The sequence below is a fragment of the Doryrhamphus excisus genome, chromosome 5, assembly GCF_030265055.1.
Source record: "Doryrhamphus excisus isolate RoL2022-K1 chromosome 5, RoL_Dexc_1.0, whole genome shotgun sequence".
NCBI classification, from domain to species: domain Eukaryota; kingdom Metazoa; phylum Chordata; class Actinopteri; order Syngnathiformes; family Syngnathidae; genus Doryrhamphus; species Doryrhamphus excisus.
This window is the reverse complement of record NC_080470.1, coordinates 8292170-8314970: the sequence shown is the minus strand read 5'-3', so window position 1 is coordinate 8314970 and position 22801 is coordinate 8292170. Positions and strand designations below refer to the sequence as shown.

The 22801-nt window shown below is 40.3% G+C and overlaps 4 protein-coding genes across 4 annotated transcripts in view; 1 reads left to right on the top strand and 3 right to left on the bottom strand.

Moving 5' to 3' along the window:
- The window catches only part of gmds (GDP-mannose 4,6-dehydratase), a 55714-nt gene extending 53465 nt beyond the window's left edge, over positions 1–2249 (top strand). Inside the window, exon 11 of the mRNA XM_058073865.1 lies at positions 399–2249. Coding sequence (XP_057929848.1) covers positions 399–461 — 63 coding nt within the window. The 3' untranslated portion in view covers positions 462–2249. The remainder of the gene's footprint in view (positions 1–398) is intronic.
- LOC131129919 (forkhead box C1-A-like) lies at positions 558–5644 on the bottom strand. The gene has a single exon (XM_058073864.1). The coding sequence runs from the start codon at positions 5385–5387 to the stop codon at positions 4032–4034; it is 1356 nt and encodes a 451-aa protein (XP_057929847.1). The 5' UTR covers positions 5388–5644; the 3' UTR covers positions 558–4031.
- A 6427-nt stretch (positions 5645–12071) lies between these two features.
- foxf2b (forkhead box F2b) lies at positions 12072–16646 on the bottom strand. Its single transcript, XM_058074075.1, has 2 exons — positions 14697–16646; positions 12072–12973 (listed from the first exon to the last, which is right to left on the bottom strand). Exons 1-2 carry the CDS (start codon positions 15661–15663, stop codon positions 12804–12806), a joined length of 1137 nt encoding a protein of 378 aa, XP_057930058.1. The 5' UTR covers positions 15664–16646; the 3' UTR covers positions 12072–12803.
- A 4272-nt stretch (positions 16647–20918) lies between these two features.
- Positions 20919–22312, bottom strand: foxq1b (forkhead box Q1b). Its single transcript, XM_058074076.1, has one exon. It carries the CDS (start codon positions 22199–22201, stop codon positions 21332–21334), a length of 870 nt encoding a protein of 289 aa, XP_057930059.1. The 5' UTR covers positions 22202–22312; the 3' UTR covers positions 20919–21331.
- Positions 22313–22801: the final 489 nt, after the last annotated feature.

Sequence of the window (22801 nt, the reverse complement as noted above, 5' to 3'; positions counted from 1 at the left end):
GATGTGACGTACAGGTAGCAACAATATGATCATAGCTTTAAATGACCTTTACCCGTCTCCTTCACATGACATTTTGGAGAAGGCTTATATAGAGAGTTTGTATAGAGTCGCTAAATTAGTTGGTCAAGTGTTTTTGATGTGTTGGTGAGAGTGAAGAGTTAAACTTACAAATTTAAAAATAGAGATCAGATCTTTAAGAAAAAAACAAAATATGATTTATATTTCAAAATGTGCCCAAGTGGTTATGTTGTCATATACATATTTACTATATGTAAAGCACAATATTAAAAGCAAAGTATATGTACATATATAATGCATTTAATCATCAATGGTTTTATGGTTCCTGTGTGCACGTCAACCTCTCTGCTGACCTTTTTATGCATGATGTGTATCTGCAGACGTTGGTGAAGGAAATGGTGGAGGCTGACATTCAGCTGATGAAGGAAAACCCAAACGCCTGACACCAAACCATGAAGTCCATTTTAGGACACAAACATGTCAACACTCCAATCAACACACAGCAAAAAGGACCATGTTGAATTTTTCCTTAGTTTTTTTTTTCCCCTTGAAGTTATGGTGTACAACTTGGTGTTGTTTTTTTTTTAAGTATATTAATTATGGCATTTTGTTCTATTTAAGTTCCAGAGCTTATGAAGAGATATCCAATTGAGAATCAATCTCTGGGGAACGGGAATCAATGTTTGAAGGTAATATTTTGTTATAATAATTTACAGCGAGAAAGTGAATGCAGATTATGGAACTTGTCAATGTTCTTGCACAAAGACACAATGAAATCTAAGAATGCTCTTACAGAAGAAACCTGAAAAGAATACTCATTCATCCTCATTGATTGTTTGATTAAAAACAGTCAAGATGCAGCAACGGCTTTTAGTGAGTGTGTGTGTGTGTGTGTGTGTGTGTGTGTGTGTGTGTGTGTGTGTGTGTGTGTGTGTATGTGTGTGTTGCCGCTGGACATGCCGAGTCAGTAGAGACAGCCAATGAGAACCAGATGCGCTATGACTTTATTTGGTCCCCTGCGTACAGGTGCTGTACGTCTGCCCTCCACAACGCTAGAACACAAAGTCTATGATCACGTTTGTTTTGTTGGCGAGAAAACAAAGTGAAGTGGATCAAAATCTGGAAAACAGATATCCAAAAGCTCCCTGAGAGCTAAATAAACACTGAGGGTGATTATGCAGCTCTAACGCTCAATTTGAACTCAAGAGGTGGTCTCACATTTGATGAAGAAATGAGTACATTTTGAGAAAATGCAAAAATATTGCAACTAACTTGAATTATTAAAACTGGGTGTATGACTATATTTCTGTTCCCTTGCAGAAATTATACATACAGCTAATGATCCACAAAAACCCAGATAAAAAATATTAAATTATTTTATAGTTTGACCTCAATTAAGACAATAAATTGCATATTTGTCATTCCGGTGAGCAGCTCAAATGCAACTTGTGTGTGTGTGATAATGAGTCCATCTGCAGGTTGAACTTGATTGAAGTCTTTAACAAAACTGCAGCTGCAGCAGCGCCCAAACATTTTCCGCCGAGGGTCGCATACACAAACATTGAAGAATGTGGGGCGGCTTTGATGTTTTTCCACCATGGATTTACTTTATCTTTTAATAAACACTACAACTCCTCAATAGTGTAAGGTAAAGATGCTGTAACCTGCTAAATATATTTCAATAATTGTCATTGTTGATGTAATATCGTGTTCAAACATTTCTTTTCAATGTGGCCCCGAATCCTCCTTCATTTTATGTATAGAATATCCATGAGGGGGTAATAAAAATACAGCTGTGGGACAAAAATACCTCCCGTGACGCACTTTGGACACCCATGATGTAGAGCCTCGGTTTCCAAAGTTTGGTATGCGTACCTGAATGGGTACTCCAGTGGTCATGGGGGGTATTTTGAATAAAAATGAAAAACAAATGGCTCGTAACACAATTACGAATGTGCCTGAACACACCACAGTGCATCAATGAAGCAGAAAGGTGAGAGACCATGAAGTTGTTCATTGCTCTATGAACAAAAAATAAGCTTTATACATTAATAATGTTTCATCTTGAGATTTAATTTATATTGGTGTTCCAGTTCCTGCACATTGCAGCAGTGAAAACGTTTTTTTTTGTTTTTTTTTTACTTTACTGTAACCATCATGTGTGGACCAAAAAGTGAAGCTCAAATTCAAACCATTCAAACGGAAGGATGCCAACATTAGACTGGAATTTTAAAAAAATATGTAGGATGATTACTTATCAGTGCTCATGTGAAACTATCAAAATATGACCATGCAAAATACACATTTAACCTGAAATTACTATTAAATAAATTGACCAATTATGTTAAATATTTGAAATTAAGATTAAAAATTGTGTTTTTAAGTGTGAGGGAGTAAGGGGTCCATATCTGAATGATTAAAAAGTTTGGGAACCACTGATGTAGGGCAGCATTTAACTTTGCCCCGCTGGGACACAAAAGTGAGTTGAGTTGAAAACACACCTCAGACAGGAAACGTTGAAGATAAATCGCATGTGCATTTGAAAGTTGCCATAAAATGTGTTTTGGGAGTTTCTATTACATTTTCTATCAAATGAGGTGTTGTATGACACTGATATCAATACATGTGAAAATAATATTGCGATATGTTTATACGGTGAAAACAGCTGCAGTCATCCGTATGTGGCTAATATATATGCTATGCGTATTATAGCCAGGCTATATTTCAACAAAACAATAAACGCCTCATACGTCGCATAAATCAATCACTTAAACATAAGTGCTGTTTTTTTACTCTTTAAAAAGGATTTGACAACTCATAAAATAACCATGTGTTACTTTCTTTTTTTTCTAAGCTTTGCACGTGCACGGGCATGTATTACTATCGCTATTATTTATTCGTTGTACAAAACATTCTTTTTTTAGAATATAATAATTTAACATACACTTATACGTAACGACCAAACGTTATTTCATTTCAGGAGTTCAGTTCAGACAAAAAAGGCCATGCTTATTAAATGCTTACATGATCGATAAGAGTTTACATGATATTAGATTTGGTACAAATTTGTCCAAGAAAAGTGTACCTTACTGTATGTTGATTAATATGATGAATTTACTTAATTTTTACTATTATATCTGTGAACGAGGCTGGCGTCAGCGTTATCTAAATATACAAGGGACGTTTTTTTAAATTCTGCAATTAATTCAGTCTTGTATAGTCCATATGATGCATTCAATGTGTCCACGCTCCGTTACTTTGCATCCCATTCCTGCTGTGGTCAGTGGAAGCCTGAACGGGTTCGCAATGACTGATTTGTTTTGCTGACAAGGCCTTTTAGTGGCTCCACAGCGCACTGCCACACGTGTGTTTATTTACATTTACTCTAGACGCGTATTGCCTAAATGAAATCGAATTACATTTTATCATATGTCAGGGGAGAACCGCAGCTAATGGTCTCAAATGTTTTTTTGGTATGTCATTTCTTAATACACACATTTAATTGCGAGCCTGAAATACAGCATTTTTCTTTTTCATGCAAGTATAAACCACTCCTTGTGTATAGTCATGAAAGGCCCCATTGTGGTAGACTTTTACTTAGAATTTAATTTATAATAACACTGCTTCCATCCTGTAGTATTTATCTATGGACTTATAAATCACTCCAATTAAAAGCATGGCACTTTATTATTACAAACATGTTTTGATTCATGAGATATGATGAATAAAATAAACAGCACAGGCCACAACATTGGGGGCTTTTTTAAGGTAGTATATGGAATATGGATTTTTTTTAATCACTCCTGTAAAAATAAATTAGTAAATTAGGATAATTTAAAGTATCTTGTCAGCAAGCCGTCTTTTAAAAAGAGGATGAACTTACGTATTTTGGTGTTACACACTTCTGGACCAAACAGCATAATGTCCATTAAGATTGTGCATTGAAAATATTCAAAACCAAATAACGCAAGGATATATATTAAAGTTATTATTTTAAAAAGATGCCGTGGGTCTCAGAACTTGCTGCAGTCATAAACAAAAGCTCCTGAGGTGCGGTAGATGGACTGAGTGGACGGGAAGGCCATCTGACAACTATTACTCCCACTGACCGGGGAGCTGTTCAGCCCGATCCTCTGGGACTCGAACATCTCCCTCACAGAGTGAATGTTCTGCTGCTGGGACGGGTATGCCGCGCTCAAGTGGCTCAAGTCTCCGTACCAGGAGGCGAGCCTGCCCTGGTGGGGATGGTGGCCCTCTTGGCCCGCTGGGCTCCGGTTTCCGTGGCCAAACGGGGACCCGGTGGTCGTGGTGGTGATGCAATAGTCGGGCAAGGCCTCGTCCACGGTGCTGGAGGTTCTGTCCCCGGTGTAGAAGCTCATGGCCTGCATGTTGCAGTGATAGGTGGAGTTCGTGGAGTTCTGGTTGCAGGTGGTGGACGTGTAGGAGCAAGTCTGGTTCGGGGAGTAGTTAAGCGCCAGGGAGGTGGTCGTACCTGTCCTAGAGGAGGTGATGAGAGACGGGGAGAGCTCCCCCTGAGGAGACCCCCGCAGGGACGTCATGATGTTGTCCACGCTGAAGCACTGCGCAGAGGCCTGGCTGTGGTGGTGCTGGCCGGACCCTTCCATGCTTAGTGGCCGACTGGACGTCACGCTGTGCGGGCTGCCACTCGATACGCTGCTGCAGTCGGGGCTTTCGATTTTAGGAACGGCGTTCAGAGCCGGTGAGGTGGATTGAGGCGGCGAGGAGATCCCGTTCTCAGTCTTTATATCCTGGATGAGCACAGGCTTCACAGGCTCTTGTTCCTGAGCCGGGGTGCGGCCTCCTTGGAGTTCTTTGCTCCGTTCCTCCTTGTCCTTCTGCACGTCTTTCTTCTTGAACCTCCTCCTGCGCCTTAGAAAGCTGCCGTTCTCGAACATGTTGTAAGAGTCCGGATCCAAGGTCCAGTAACTACCCTTTCCGGGCTTCTTGTCATCTCGGGGCACTTTGACGAAACACTCATTAAGAGACAGATTGTGCCGGATGCTGTTCTGCCAGCCCTGCTTGTTATCCCGGTAGAAAGGGAACCTCTCCATGATGAACTGATAAATCCCATTCAGTGTAATCTTCTTCTCCGGTGAATTTTGGATCGCCATGGTGATGAGAGCGATGTAACTGTACGGTGGTTTCACCATGTCTTTAGGTTGGTGCTGAAGGTTATACGCACGGGCCATACCTGCCTGGTACTGGTCGTGGGCTGCGTGGGAATACATGCTCATAGGCGCAGGCATCCCGGCGTAACCACCGGCTGCGCGGTAGTAACTCTGTTCGCTGCCGATGTACGGCACAACCCCTAAAGAGTTCGGGCTGGACACGGAGTAGCGCGCCTGCATGCTGCGCAGTGCGTAAAAAAAGTCCAAAGTCCCTCTCCGATTGTCAGCGAGCGCTCAGGTTGTTCTTTTCTTCTTCTTCCCCGTCTTGTTCCAGTCTGCCACAGTGCACCGGAGACTGAGCAACATTTGGGAAGCGAGGAGGGTGAAAAGTGCCGAGTGTTCGCACAGCTACAAAAGGTGTGGATATATAAATATATATGCACATACACACTCGAAACACTTTTACTCCTTTTTGACTGCTCGGGCTGCTCCTCCCCGAATGTGCACGTCATTATCCAATTGGAGGACGGAGTCAAACATCTGGGTGGAAAAAAAGTTGCCCTTTCACCATCCCACACATTACCTCCCCATCCACCATTATAGGAAGTTGTTAAAATGTCAATAAAACACGATATACTACATGACCAATGATTTATGCCATATATTATGTATTAGTCTATACATATATACATCAAAGTGAGCAATCATCTGTGCTGGAGCATCTGAATAAGTCAAAGTCATACATTTATGACAAAATAGTCATACATTTCTGAGAATAAACTGACAACTGACAAAAGAAAAGTGGTAAATTTACAAACATAAAACTGGTAAAAGTCATGAATTTACAAGAGTAAAGTCCTCCATTTATGTGAAAATATTCAAAAACTTATGAGAATAAAGTCATAAATTTAGGACAATGAAGTTGTAAATTTAGCAGAATAAAGTCATAAATAAAGTCACATTACTGCCATTACTGAGGGTAGCTTGGTGGAAATAAATTGCCCACATTAGATGTCATCAATAATTGTAAATTGAAAATAGTCACAACAGAATCAACTCAACTTACAAAAATAAAGTTGTAAATTTACAAGAAAATAGTCATTAGTTGATAATATAATAATACATTTAATGAGAATTAAATAATGAATTTATGAGAATAAAGTTGTAAATTACGAGAAAATAGTTATAAATATACAAGAATAAAGTTGAACTTTATGAGAATAAAGTCATAATATTACATGTCACACGTGTGAGAAAGTAGAGCATCGCTCTTTAGGATGGAAGGAAACTTTCCTGTTGTTTCAGGCAAACTTATTCATTCATTCATTTTCTACTGCTTATCTTCATGAGAGTCACAGCTGGTGCTGGAGCCTATCCCAGCTGTCTTGGGCGAAAGGCAGGGTACACCCTAGCCAGCCACATATATAGACAAACAACCATTCACACTCACATTCATACCTATGGACAATTTGGACTCTCCAATTAAACTAGCATGTTTTTGGAATGTGGGAGGAAACCGGAGTACCCGGAGAAAACCCATGCATGCACAGGGAGGACATGTAAACTCCACACAGAGATGCCCAATGCCCGAATCTAAAATGTGTTCCACCTGTTGTGTGCTATATGCCCCATAATGATTGACAGGCCCTACTCGTCAGTCAAGATAGCATGCTTTAAAAGAGCCATTGCCAGGAGCTTGCAGGTGCCTGACTACAATTAGAATCCAGTCTATTCATCAATATTTAAACTATCTACAGTAGAGAAATATTTTAACCAGTAAGTTATGTTCCCTTTGTATTTTGTATTACTTATGTTGTTTTTTATATTTCTGTGTATATACATACAGATATATATGTATATATATATGCAAACAAATACATGTCTATATTTGTCACATATGAAGTTAAACTTAAAAAAGTGGTCCAAGTGGACTGAATGGCGTTTTACTCATACGCACAAAAACAGTCCCCGAGAAGCAGTGACGTGCGGTGACGTTCATGGCTGGAGAGGCATTTTTTAATAATTGCTGGATTTTACGTGACGTTACATTCAGTTCTTGTCGTCACAGGCTCAAAGACTTGTGTGGGAAACATGCGGATATGTAGCTATAGACATCATGTAAAATCAGAGCAAAATGCTGCAGACATTCAGAAAATGTTATATATACAGTGTATAGAAATATTGTGTATGTATATATATGATTAGCCATCATTAAGGGAAAAAGTAACAACCAAAAAATGCAGAGAAGGGTGGCTACTGAACCTGTCTCTCTCGTCGAGTGATGCCAAGTCTGAACACGCTCTAGTTTACAGTGAGCAACAGCAAGCAAAATGTATACTTAAACAAAAGTTAAAACATAGATAGAACTGAAAATGTGACACAAGGAAAGAATTTTCTCATACCATAAAACTATGGACTTTTCATTTCTTCATACTGCTTATAAATGTGATAAATTGCATATAAATACTAATCCTGTATACTGTACAAGATTGTGCCTGCATTCGGGGCTCCGTGCAACTTCGTTTGATGTTTCAGATCATCAAACAAATTGAAATATTAGTCAGTGACAACACAACTAAACACAAATTCATCAAGGGAGAAAAAAAACAAACCTATATAGCCCTGTGTGAAAAAGTGAGAAAGTTTGCCCACCCTTAGCAACAACTGCAATCAAGCGGTTGCAATAACTTGCAATGAGTCTCTTACAGCAATGTGGAGGAATTTTGGCCCACTCATCTCTGCACAATTCAGCCACAATAGAAGGCTTTTCCAGCAGGAATCGCCTTTTCAAGGTCTTGCCACAGCATCTCTTTGGCCAATCCAAAGTTGTTTTTCTTCAACCATTCACAGGTGGACTTGCTGGTGTGTTTTGGATCATTGTCCTTCACCACCTAACTGGTGCTTGAGGTCACAGACATTCATGGTTCAATTTATCATAGCAAGTCTTACAGCAAAACAGCATCAGACCATCACACTACCACCACCATATTTTACTGTGTGATGAAGTGTGATGTTACCATTATGTCAAATATAATGAGACACACACCTTCCAAATATTATTTTCCCAAAGGTCTTGGGGATCATCAAGATGTTTTTTGGCAAAATTTAGACTCGTCGTAATGTTCTCTTTGTTCAGCAGTGGTTTTCATCCTGGACCTCTGCCATGCAGGTCGTTCTCATGGTGGAGACATGAACATTGACCTTAACTGAGGGAAGTGAGGCCTGCAGTTCTTTGGATGTTGTTGTGGGGTCTTTTGTGACCTCTTTCATGAGTCATCGTGGGAAGGTTCGCCACTGTTCCATCTTTGTGATGCAGGTCCTATTTAAGTATTTATTGTATGTTTTTATTTGATTTTGTTTTATGTTAATATGACAGGTGGTTATACATTCTATGATAGCTAATGTTAGCTAAACTTTGCCAAGTTGCTATCATTAGCTAACAGCACTCGTGTGCGTGATACCTGGGGCATGGCTAGCAATGTAGAAGCAGAAGAGGGTGGAATAAATTGCTTTCAGTGCATTCAAAAGTTAGCGGACCCTATGCCAGCTAACTAAGCTAGACAGCACCTTTTAATATTTTAAATGTGTTGTAATTTGTTCCTCAAATAACCTCAGGAGACACTGACCGATAAAGATGTTTAAGAGTCACATTCTCACTAGCTTGATTGTTGTGTCATTTGCATGTTTTATGTTTTATTGTTCCATGACACGTCAGCCAGTGCACAGGGCTGCGACACCTGGGAGGCCCTACCACTTACAAGCCGTGGAGGAGTAGTGCCCCCTGCTGGTAACATTACGTACATGCAATGTCATTTGAATAGGTTGTGAATGAGGAGCAGCTGCTTTGACATGCAACACAAAATTGTAGGCCAACCATAAGGACTAGCTTCACAACCAACCAATTCTTATTTCATTATTGACATATAACAAATTATGAATGAATATACACATATAAAAGCGATCTTCGTTTTGACATTGATGAAACAATACAAACATACTTGGTGGAGTAGCTCTTCCGGTATGGTACTTTACTGCCCTCTAGTGTCTTGAGCGTAACAGTGCATCATAAGTTCAGCTAAACGGCAGTGTGATAGGTAAACACGTGAAGGAGCTAGCTAATTTGTAGCTAGTTATTAATTGCTCGCGGACAACTAAGATTTCCTCGATACTTATGGAAATAACTGAGGAAATTAGCAAGGCTATAGCTCTCAGAAAGTGTGCAGCGACAGTATCCATTGATTTAATAAAACCATTCAATACAATTTAATCACAATGTTAGTTCTGAACTTGGTAGAAAAAAAATACTTAGCAAACAGGAAGCATTTTGCCCAGCTAGACGAATATACAGGGTCCCTCGAAATCTTTTTCATAATTTTTAAAAGAAAATTTTTATCTTGAAAATACACAACATCACAATGGACATCCAAAAGCGTACATTAATATGACGACAAGTCATATTTGCGACACGTCACAGTTGATGCACTACACTGCTGATAGGGATGTCACAAAGTTGCAATTAGCTTCGTGCACAATGCCGTAGAACATAGTCTTTGTTTGGGGGGGCGGACGAGCATCAAGACCAAAGTAGTACATATATATTGAATATCATTGTAAGTTTTATCATTTTGACTTTTAACCTTTCAAAACATCATGTGCATCATAGCATGCACATTCACAGCTCACAGCTTTTTCTTCACTTCTTATCTTTTTCAGGATCACATGGACTAAGTAGTCAAGAGAGAAATGTGGATTGTGACCCGACACTGGTAAGTGAGCGAGGATGGATGGATGTTTTTCCCATATGAAAGTGTGTTTTAGCAGCTCTTCTCTAACTTCGTCATCAATATTGTTTATATTGAGGGCCTAATTAAACACTGACCGAATTCCAAGAAAATTGTGCTTCCCTAAAGGAATTTGGAATTGGTTTCCAAATAAATAGCTGCCAGTCATCCATGTGCAAAGCATTCATCTTTTGTCAAGTGCTGGACCAAGACTTGTTGGAAAAGAGTGAAGTTGCTCTCAAGGCCACACTGATCTGTGAAGCATATAGTGAAGCATAATCTTTTTCTACCTCATTCACAATCTTGCCGTGTTTGTTCCATAAAACAACGGCACAAATGGAGTGACCCGTTTTGTCAGTCCTACAGTCTTTTTTACTTGGTGGGTGAAGGCGGGGCCGTTAGCATCCACACAGAGTGTAGAATTCAATTAGCAGATTGCAATATATTGTCATGTATTTTTTCATTGTCTCATCTTCTAGACCCAATGTCGTGTTTTGTTTCGACACCCTTACAACACATAATTCGCAGCATCTTTGAATGCGTTTTATGAATGTCGTTTATGTTTGTGCTTGAAAATGCTAAATTTAGTCAATGGCTTGTTTTTTCATTGGCCCGCGGCACAATGTAGAAATAAAATTAAACCCAACCCCCCCAAAAATGTGGAAAAATAGAACAAAAAGGCAGTATGTAAAGAAGAAAAGTTGAAATATTGATACTAATAATACCACAAAGCTTTGTCCTGAAGTTGATCTATAACATTATTTTAGTCAAAAGCTTCCTCTTCCTGCACAAGCCATAATTTCATAACTGGCTTGTGCCCTGCAATTTCTGGCGACCAGTCCAGAGTGTACCCCGCCTTCCGCCCGAAGTCAGCTGGGATAGGCTCCAGCATACCCCCGAGACCCTAGTCAGGATAAGCACCATAGAAAAAGGATGGATGAATGTTTTGGCTTGTCGTGCAACTCCATTGCACTGCAGCAACCACAAGATGACGCTATACTCCACTATATGAATATGCCCCAACTTCTAGTATACTGTAGCTAAGGAGACCAATTCATGTTTATTTGGATTTAAGATGCTCCTTTATTTTGTTAGTATATTAGTGGATACGTTTTTCATGAAATATTGTTTTACGTGCTTGCTGTTACTTTTTATTGGTTATCTTTGGTAGACCTCATGTTTTTTCTTGCACTTCATCATAGCATAAAGGTAGCATGGGGATGCTTACAAGTAAATGTATTGAGCTGTTAGAAATCTAACATTTTTTTTTGTCTGATTAGTGTGATGATAAAAAGCTTCCATGTTGATTAAACATAAGAGATGGTGGTCTTGTTCCTATAGTTTTCTAGTAAAGACAGCCACCCGAGTTGGCGTTCTGTTGGTCAGATGATCCAGCTCAGCTCCTTGACTGTGATTTGTTATTGTTGTTTAATTCATGTATATGCAGTAGTCTTTTCAAGGTAGACGTGAAGCCGTATGCTTATGTTGTATATATTGTTTGGAATTCCTGTGTTTGTGAATGCACCAGGGTGTGTGTGTGTGTGTGTGATTGGTGGATAAAGATGAAGTGCGGTTGTTGCTGCAGTGCAATATAGTGATTGAATTGAACACTGCAAAAAGAGTCAGTGTATAAACATTACAATGTCAGACCAGCAACCCATTGGGAATATGTAGTAGCTAAGGAGTAAGAGATCACCTTAAATATTTATATATTTATTATTATATTCTCAGATGTAGTCATCTTTTTCGTCTTTTAAACAGTTTTAGTCCGCTTGTATCTTCTTCCTCTTATTTGTGACACATTATGTGCTATAGTCCTGTTTTCTGTTGTCCAAATGATGACAGGTAACAATTACATTTTATGTGGATGCCATTATGGGCCTACACTTGAGCATACAAATGCAGTATATCCACACAACACTTCCATCATAACACATTGTTTTGTTATATATTATTTTTAGTATTATTCATACGTAATTATATTCATTCATGCATTCATTCATTTTCTACCGCTTTTCCTCACAAAGGGTCGCGGGGGGTGCTGGAGCCTATCCCAGCTGTCTTATTTATTATGATTAATGGGATATGCAGACCATGAATGCAAACTGGTAGACAAGAATGCAGCAACATCTTTATTCAGATATGTTACAAAAGGCATCGCTGTAGAATAAGTGCAATGTTTGTTGCGGTTCATAATAAAGCGCCGCGTGTAATCACAAAACATATAAACATAACCATAATTTGTTAAAAGAGGAAACACTCAATAACCAATAAGAACCCATAACACAATGTCCTAAAATGGGCCTTAAACCCCCAAAATGGAAGTGTGTCAGGTAAACAGTAAAGGAGCATTTGCAATATAGGAGTTATTTTTGGTTGATATATGTCCTTACATTTGTACAATTTACCATGAACACAGTACAGGAATGTACATCACAGATCTTTGACATTAATTAGTATTTTAGACAAAAAAAGCACCATCAGAAATATGTTCTATGGGCTCCACTTGGTCTATGGCATTCATTGTCTTTATTACAGTCACAGGTGAGCCCATCATTTCCCTTTTAGGCAGAAATGGGAACTTTTGACGTCTTATAGGTTAAAAATGTATGTTTTCTGAGCTTCTTTTCAAGAAGGAAATGCTTGTCACTGTTGTAGACAAGGTGTGTATTTAAGGCCACTGTGGTTTCTTCATTGGTTTTCCTTTTAATGCACATTTGGTCAGGTCCACAAAGAGGCAACATGTGAAAGTAGTCATCGTGGTATTCATTCTCCAACACAACACATCTGAAAATAGTCCTTTGTTTCAAGGCTGACGTGCAGTTTGACTGCAGAGTCTGTCTTTTGCATCCAGACTAATGACAGAACACAGCGCTCACATGACACACGGCTTGATGTCCTGACACACACTCTGAGGATGATGATGATGATGGTGGTGGTGGTGATAATAGGAGCTGCCAGCCGTGGGGTGGAAGGACGAGATGCCGTTCAAGTTGAACACAAATTCTTTCCTGTCACAGTGGCTCTGATAACGTGGAATCCCCACTGTGGAAGGAAACGGGAGAGATTCAATCGTATTAGGTTTCAGTATACTCATCTAACAGTGTAGCATAGTATAGGGGTTCAATTTCTTGGTCCTTTTAATGGCTGGTACGACTACAAGTATGTTACAATGAACAGGACAACATAGAATGCCTAAAAACACTGTCTTTGACGACGTAAGAACTTATGTGATTTTGGTTATTACAAGCTATTTTTGTTAGCATTATATTGGTAAAAAGAAATATAAAGAAACATTTTCCACGGAAGAAGCATATACTAAAATCTAACAATGTGGTGCCATTTTTCTATTTTTCATCTGGTAAAAAGGCCAAAAAAATCCAATATGTTAATATAATAATAATAATAACAATAATAATAATATAATAATATAAAACAAATATTCAGGATACTCCAAGACTACAGGTTTAGTGAAAAAACAGCCTGCATGTCAGTTTGTTCAACTTTTTCTCCTCACTTTTTTGGTAATTGTATTTTTAGATTGAGCCGTGTGTCGCGAATGGCCCCCGGGCCACACTTTGGATACTCATGATAAGCATACACACACACTATATACTTTACATATATGCTTAATTCCCTGCACACAGATTAATTTTTTTTACTTTCTTCATAATTTTTATGATTGTAGTTTTATAGAAAATACCATATTTAGTATGTTATAAAATTAGCAAAATTGCCAACAACTTCCTTTTGTGAACTACAAGTCCAAAAATGTAAAAACTTCTGAGCTTTTATGGTTTAATCAATATTTTTAAAAGACATTATTTTATCAGGCGTCACCCTTTTAGGCCGTGACTTTATTTTATACCTCCCTTGTAAATCTAGTATTTAAAGATCATGTGACCTGGTGGTTGTTTATGTCAGTTAGAGAGCTTCCATTTCATTTGTAAGAAAGAAAGAACAACTATGGCCGCTTGTGGCTTCATCAAGGTCATAAGGACTCCATATGTGGCTTTTTATTTTTCACACCAAGACATCAGACTTCATCCACGAGTGGGCCACAACTCCTTTCCCAACCTTCCCTGTCCCTTTTCGGAGACACTAAGGTGTTTGTGACTGACAGCACTATGAGCCATGCAGGTATATAGTACATACCCACCAATGTATTTATCCTTCCCACGGGCTCAATAAAGACGCTGCCTTAAAGTCGAACAAGGCCTCCCGTCTCTTGTGGATACATGGAGGTTAAAATCCTCAGCCGGTGTGGTCCGAACTGCACAGTCTTTGTTTAGTTAACCTCTGAGACCCTTTCAGACTCCAGTGTGGGCTCCTTGTCTCGCTGAAATCCTCAAGACTTTAGTAAAGCCCGGCTGTGTTGTGTTCAAGTAAATGAGCGTGACTTGGGAGGTCAATTAGGTATCTCCAAATTGCTTTAAATAACCCTGAAGGCTTTACATGCATAGGATAGAAAGAACATTTTTTGTGTCATTCTGACGGATTTTGAGCTGAAAACCGATGACTTAGAAATCGAATATTTCTAGTTTAATTATTTTTTTAAAAGAAAGATATCGCACACAATTAAAAACTAAAGTCGATTCAATTAAATCATTAATATTTGTCAGCTTATAATTATTCGTTGAATTGTTATTTTAACTCCAGTTTGAAACAGAAATTTACTATTTATTATTTAATGCCCCACTGCGAATTAGGCCTGCTTTAAAATTAGTTTTTTTTTTCATTTATTGCTAAGAATGTATAATTTTGGTACCTTCCATGTCGTGGCTCTCTCTGCCGTTTTGGTGAATGTAAGTCTGCTCCAGGGAGTAAGGTGACATGCCGGGGTAGAGAGAAGATGATGCGGGGCTGCCGGAGGTTAAAGGCTGCTGTTTGATGTACGGAGACCCGCCCGAGTTGGTCCAGTGTGCGGATGTACTTGCGTACGGGGAGTGGCCGTCCAAGGCGCTAGCAGTGGCAGGAGACGACGGTATAGGACTGCTGCTTCTATCCGGTCCGTACTCCCCGTTCGACGGAACCGGACAAGTCGCCATGTAAGTGGATCCGGGGCTCGGTGACATGTGGGGTACATGATGGCCCCCGCTTAGCCCTTCGTAGCCTCCGGTCATTGAATTGCTCATCATATCCAAATTGTAGCTGTTGCTGTGGCAGGCGAGTGTTGCGGATGGAGCTTGGAAGTCAAAACTTTGCGGCAGAATGGAGGTGCTAAATCCAATGCCGTTCATCATTCGGTACATGGGTTTAAGGGCTTGGCATTTTCTTCTGAAGCCTCTCGGTCTGCGCCGAAATGAGCCCTCTTCGAACATGAACTCGCTGCCGGGATCAATTGTCCAGTAGTGGCCTTTCCCTGGTCTACCCAGTCCTTTGGGCAACTTGATGAAACACTCATTGAGTGAAAGATTATGCCGGACTGAGTTTTTCCATCCCTGATATGAGCCCCTGAAGAAAGGGAACCGGGCCTGGAGGAACTGATATATTTCGCTGAGTGTCAGTCGTTTCGTGGGGGAGCTTTGTATCGCCATCACGATGAGAGCAATGTACGAATAAGGGGGCTTTTCCGGTCGACGTAATCCGGAGTTTGTCTTCTTTCCTTTGGCGGCGGTGGACGAGCTTTCTGTAGCGGCTTGTGTGTTCAGCATTGCGGGATGCAGAGCGCCGGACACCGGGCTGGATCTCAGAGGAAGAGGATCCAGCTGCTGTTGAGGGGTCTCGGTCGTCATGTCCACTTAATGCTTTGAAAGATATATAATTGTTGATGTTCCAGGCCACTCTCCCGATCAGAGATGCTCTCCTCGCAGCTCTAATCAAAATGGAGAAACTCTGTCTCCAGTCCAGTTACGCACAACTCGCTTCTCTGACGCAAGACGGGTACACACACGGTCAGAGAAGAGGAAAAGGAAGCCAGAGAGGCGGAGGGGGCTGATTATCCTCCACCGTATCCACTATATTATTGTCCAGGGGTTTCAACTCGACAGAGAGGTTCCACTGGGTGTCACAGTGGAGCTTAAGTGGAGCAGCATGGCGCGCCGGGTGGCGATCGAGCGCTTCAACAATCACTCAAGTGGAGGAAACGCGAAAAAGCTTTCTCGTCTTAGTGCGCGCTAGTCCAGTCAAACAAAGCGTGGCCGTTTATCATTTCATAAATCCTTCTTCCCTCCATGAGACCCCCACCCTCATCACGCTTCTTCAAATCTGACTGAAATCAGTGGCCAAGAGAAGCACCCGCCCATTTGCTTGGCCATATCTGCGCCATTTACTCTGCAGCTTTTCTCCATCTTCAACTCCACACTATTATTGCAACTATTAAAGTTGCATAATAAAGCCAAGTATGTACTATATTCTAGTAGGGACCAGATAAGATTTCCTTACTAAACACTGACACGACCCACATGCTGCCATCTTTGAAAATGCAAGAAATTACAACAACCTATCTTATAATCGCTAAAGTTAGCGCCTAATTTCCTCTCTTAATGGTCTGGAGGATAATGAAAACAAACCGCGGTTGGTGGACGACCGATCCAAATATCGATGGTGTCGATACCAATCGTAGTAATCAGCGTGATGAGATTGATATTTTGAATTCTATTTTATCTTCACACATCCGTTTCTTTGGTGGTATTTTCATATTATTTCGTGAATGTCAGTTAATATAATATCTGTGCGAAAACTGTGCCTCTGAGTACACAATATGAATCAAAAACATCATTGTTAGCTGTTTGCTAATTTCCCATCCATGCAAACAGGAAGCAGATGTCAGCTCAGGCGCCCATCTATGATGTCATCAGTGGCAGACTTTAGGTTTTTGCTAACTAACAGTTAGCCTCACGTGCCCAAATTGCTCACACAACACGTTTTCAGGGTTTAACAATTCTAGTTTTACTTGCATTAAAACCATTCTAAATGCATAAAAATGAGAAAGGAACATGGAGTTTCTTACAACAATGTTGAAGACACGACGTAGCAGGGAAAGCAACATGGACGCCACCTTTGGCTACATTTTGAGTTATTTTTCAACCATAATCAAAAGAAAAACAGAGACTTGAAGTGAAAAACACCATTCACTTCAATAAATAATAGCGAAAAACAATATGTTAATTCATCCTTTTTATTCATCATATACTGTACATGTATTTTAAATTGTTTTCTGCATGTGAAATTAGCACTGTAAATATTTTTGTATTAACTTTGTTGGCTTTCCGGAAGGCATTCATTGGATTAGCTTTATTTGTTATGGGAAAAACTGATTCGGTTAGTGTACGTTTTGGTTAGAGTTGGGCCTTGTGGGATGGATTAATGATGCTGAAGGTTCCTCTGTGTATATCCTATACAGTTTTTTTCTCCTTTTTGCAGGTTTGTCACACAAATGTTTCCGATCATCAAAAAATGTTAAATATTAGTCAGCGACACACAACTTAACACAAAATGTCGTTTTGAAATGAAACCTTTTGAAAGACATGTCTCAATTTTGCCAGAATACATCTCGATGATCTACAAAACATGTGGGGTAAAAGCAATGCTGCATTTCACAGAACATCATATACCAACAGTAAAATATGGTGGTGGTAGTGTGATGCTACAGGATATGGAGGAGGTTCTGTGATAAATGAAACCATGAATTCCATTGTCTACCAATAAATCCTGAAGGAGAATGTCTGGCAATTTGGTTGTGACCTCAAGCTGAAACAAACTTGGGTTCTGCAGAAGGACAATAATCCACAAAACACCAGCAGGTTCAAAACCCTCCAATGTGGCTGAATTTTGCAAAGTTTTTTTTTTGTAAAATTCCTTCAAGACATGCTGTATCTATCTAGGCAAAATCATTTTCATATCATCAAAATCATTCAGCTATCAGTATTGATATCTGCCATACGGTCTCAGCATTTACTTGGTATCGGATCGATACCAAATTGGCAGTATCGTCCACCAGGAGAGAGATGCAGAGGTGGTGGTGGGAGTATTTGCATTGTAAGAAGCAGTAGGTGGGGGTTGTTCTTAGTAAATGACTTTGACATGAGTGGAAACAGACTTTTTCCATCAAACACGGTCCTGGATACCACACACAGCGCGCCAGTGTCAGTTTACCGCCCCCGGGCCAGCGGCGGTCCCATGGGCCATGCGTTCATTAGAGAGAGAAAAGCGAAATTAGGCCAGCGGGCGTCGAAAGCTACCCCCAACCCCCTCCAAAATAGACATCACACACATTTGTACAACTGTCCCATGAAATAATATCAACATCCGATGGTGCAAAAGCGACTGCCAATAAGAAAAGCTCTGTATTTGCATTTGTGTACAAAGTGCATGCATCGATTACGAAAAATAATTTTAAACAGTTGAAATGTGTGCACACATGCCTCCGAGCACAGCCTAAAATGTTTAATAAACCCCGGAGGATTTTCTGAACAATAACCTTTGCACTTTGTACAAACAAAGGATGTGAGGATAAAATTATTTTCCACCACACACAGTGCAGCGAGGAGGACCTTGGTGGCCCCACAAATTTCCTGCGACATCACAACTTGTGACCCCCGCCGAGATCAGGATGCGTTGGCCTGCACAGGGAATCTTTGTTCTGGGGGGCTTTGAAGATTCCCTGCTACTTTTACACATGCACTTTGGACGACATTTTAATGAGAGGCTGGTTGGGAATATCAAGTGAAAGGTTATAGAAGGTTTTCATAGAAAAATAGTCTTGAGATGCTGTTTGAGTTTAGAGGCCCACAAGTGGCTGCTGTGGAGTTGGAAGCTCTTTTTTTTTTGTTTACACGTTTGCTGAAATGTTTGCACTAGCTGGAGGATATATTTATAAATCAATTTGACCACAGGTAACCCTTTAGCAGAACATTTACATATGAAACGTAAGCGTATCGTTTAAATGCAATTTAACTTATAGTAGGTTTTTTTCTGTGGGAATAAACCACAGACAATTTGAACACATTTTCTTTTTCTAATGGTATATATATCATCACATACATTTAACAGTAATCTTTGCAAAATTGTTGTAATTCAGCCACATTGGAGGGTTTTCCAGTACCTGGACCTGCTGATGTTTTGTGGATTATTGTCCTTCTGCAGAACCCAAGTTTGTTTCAGCTTGAGGTCACGACCAAATTGCCAGACATTCTCCTTCAGGATTTATTGGTAGACAAGGGAATTCATGGTTTCATTTATCACAGAACCTCCTCCATATCGTGTAGCATCACACTACCACTACCATATTTTACTGTTGGTATTTGATGTTCTGTGAAATGCAGCATTGCTTTTACGCCACATGTTTTGTAGATCATTGAGATGTATTCTGGCAAAATTGAGACGTGCCTTTCAAAAGGTTTCATTTCAAAACGACATTTTGTGTTAAGTTGTGTGTCGCTGACTAATATGAAAAATGTTTTTGATGATCGGAAACATTTGTGTGATGAACCTGCAAAAAGGAAAAAAAAACTATATAGGTTATACACAGTGGAACCTTCGGCATCATTAATCCATATATATATATATATATATATATATATAATCACATACATTTAACAGTAATTAACATTAGAAAAAGAAAAATTGTTCATTTATTATTTATTAGAAAAATTATCGTTTTTGTGCTTAGTACCACACACTTTGAATTAATTCAAAATTAATTAAAGTGTCACAGTGGGGTTAGTGATATTTTTGTGTTATATTAACTTCTTAAACAATATAACAATAATTGTCTGGTAATAGTTTTTTCACCCCTCCTGCTCTTCCTGTGCCTGAAGCTTCGGGACAGCCCCTGAGGGATTATTGGCGGTCATACTTGGTCCAGGCCAATGTGATAAATTGTTTGTACTTGACCATCTAACTTGATGTCTGCTTTTAAAGCGTGCTTTCATAACAGTGTCGACCTCAGTGCGAGTGGACAGGGTTCAAACTGTGTGGTCATTTTTACAAGCCGGTTGGATCCATGACATGAAGCACACCAACCTTGATGGAATGTCGTCACGTGACTGAACCTTTGCACAGGTGTGTTATTCTAGCATTTCACCTGCAGGTTGCAGCATTGCCCTTAGAACTTGAGGAGGTCACCTGTCATACTGTATATGTCCTACTACATAAAAAAACACACACAAATCCAAATTACTTTTCATCAGCCAAGGAATGCAAATGCATTTAACAGATCATAAACTTTGTAATTAATGACCCATTTCAAATTGTTTTTTTAATTCCAGCAGCCATTTGAACCCCAACACCCAGTGGAGTGAATTTAACATAACATATTTTCCAGTATTAAAACGCATGAGCTCAGTGATTCTAGGGTTTTATATTTTTAAACAAATTCACACTATAAATAAGGTTGCATATATGGATATCTAACGACGGTTTGGGGGTGCGAGTTCAGCCTGGAAGTGGGGGGTTTCAGGACCGTGGAGAGCAACTGGAACTTCGGACAGAGTTGAATGCATTGCAGATAACAAAGCCAAGTTCTGATAACAGATCAAGTTTAGTTCTATGGCCTTAATAGCTTCATCTTTATGTTTCAAACGTTATTATCAATATTTGTAATATACACATAACTATAAACAGTGTGTTGATAATTAAATGTTTTAATGATTTAGAAAATATATGCTGGGAATTTGACGATTATTGCTGATTATTTATAACATATATTTGTCTGATTACCTCACCATTATTCATTTTCACAACAAATGCATCAGCTGTTGTACAGCTTTATTCCATTTCCTTATTCTGTTTCGTTCCAGTTTATTCTGTTTTTTCTGCCACACAAACAGCTGCCTATATCTGCATTACACTATTATTGTTCAATTATCTTATAATATAAACATAACAGCAATCCCACTAATGCTACTATATTCTTATTTAGTTACTATTGTTGTTGCCACTGCTTCATTGACATTATAAATTATACACATTTGTACACCCATCTGCACTCAATTGCACACCGATCCATTCCACCAAAAAAGATCACACTGTGATTGATTAACTTGTTTTATTCAGAAAGCTACCAGGCATGCGTGAGTCAAACATTGGAAAAACCTCTGGCTTTTCTAATGCAGCTACGTCATTCCCATGTAGCTCAGTCATTCCATGAATTTGTTTACATTATCTTACAATATCCTATACAGCATTTTATACAAGCCACGGACATATAAATACATTGTTTTATGTTTCAACACGGCCCTTTGTCACCGTCAACAGCAGAAACGACGAACACTTGTAACACACCTTTACGTCAGTGAAATGTCCTGGGTGGGATAAACGTAATAATCAGCACAATGACAACACGTTCTTTGTTTCGACTGTGGGATGAGTGCAGTAGTTTTGACGTGAAAGAGTTTCAGGAAGTGAAGCCCTGAAAAGCAAGCATTTATTTTGTGTTAACATTTGGCCACTCTGTGTGTCTTATGACAGCAGGTAGTCTATATGGAAACAGCTCGCCTTTGGGGGCGTCTTAAGCGCGTGGGAAGCGGCCTCGGGTCTGGCCACTGCGGGTGCTTTGTGATGCAGATTTGTGACGTCATCACTGCCGGACTCTGACAGGTAGCTGTGATGCAGCGGATAGTTCATAGCATAGGGCAGCACGTGAGCCCCTCCGGGCCAGAACAGTCCACGTGCTTGTGGATTCGTGTAGTCGTCTTCCCGCCGTCTGAAGGGTTTGCCGAGGATGCTGTCGATAGCGAAGGAGCTGGAGAACTTAGCCCCCACCCTCTCCTCCTGGGCGGGAAGATGCGTGTCTTTGCCGGTGATGTCCTGGTTCTCCTCCTTAGGGGACCTCTTGGCGATACGCTTCCTCCTGCGGCGGAACACCCCATCAGCGAAGGTGTACTCACTGTGGGGGTTCAGCATCCAGTAGTTGTCCTTGCCCCAAGGTCTGGACGGGTCCCGCAACACTTTGAGGAAGCAGTCGTTGAGTGACAGGTTGTGTCGCACGGAGTTCCTCCAGCCCGTGTAGGTGCCGCGGAAAAAGGGAAACTTCTTCATTAGGTAGTCATTGATCTCTGCCAGGGTGAGACGGCCTTTGCTGGACTCCCGGATAGCCATTGCGATGAGGGCGATGTAGGAGTACGGAGGCTTTGGTCTGCGGGTGTAAGGTTTCCCTTTGCTCAGGTCGCCGCCCTGATTCGCAGCAGGTGGCGGGCTGTTGGCCACGCAGTCTCCGTCTGACCCCAGTTCGTCTCCGGATAGAGGAGACGGGATTCCCGCGTTTGTGTCCACGCACAACTCCAGTGGCTTCTGAGCAAAGTGATGTGCAGAGAAGACTTCAAGTTTCATTTTCTTCTCCACACAGAAGCTCTTGATGTGTGAGCAGAACAGGTGGACGAGCCCTGACACCAGACTGTCTGTGGAAAGACTTGCCTGGAGCGCCTCTGTCTGAGCAGCACAAAACAGATCTGTCTCCAGAGACACGCCGGTGTTGCTATAATATAATAGCCCGGGAAGGGACGGCCCAGGGGGCGGGGCTTCCACTTCTTACATTGGAAGGACTGACTGATATGCAATGTTTACAATTGGACGCTACCGAGTCACGCCAGGGAGGGGAACACTGACTTACCTGTAAACCACACACTGTACACATTGGGATTTGAAAATAAGGGATATTTGGACAAAGACTAATAATAATAATAAAAAAATCTCATTATAATGTCAAGTCATTATTTTTAATAGACCTACAAGAACAGCTTTGCACGCCTACTGTTTACTGATGCTACTTCACTAGTTCCACACACAAGCACAAGTCTTATTTATGTCTCAATTGACTTATGCCTACTATATTGGGTAATACAGTATACTATAGGGGTGTTAGTTCATGTCTCAAGTGCTCTAATAATGTTAAAACCGCTTTTAGAAGATCGTAAACATGTTTTCTATGCT

What these genes read in the sequence shown, in the direction of transcription:
- LOC131129919 (XM_058073864.1), bottom strand. Translation starts at nt 5,387, where the DNA reads ATGCAGGCGCGCTACTCCGTGTCCAGCCCGAACTCTTTAGGGGTTGTG.
- foxq1b (XM_058074076.1), bottom strand. Translation starts at nt 22,201, where the DNA reads ATGAAACTTGAAGTCTTCTCTGCACATCACTTTGCTCAGAAGCCACTG.
- foxf2b (XM_058074075.1), bottom strand. Translation starts at nt 15,663, where the DNA reads ATGACGACCGAGACCCCTCAACAGCAGCTGGATCCTCTTCCTCTGAGA. An exon ending in AGAGAGCCACGACATGGAAG is followed by an intron (nt 12,974 to 14,696) that starts GTACCAAAATTA and finishes TTCCTTCCACAG; the next exon opens with TGGGGATTCCACGTTATCAG.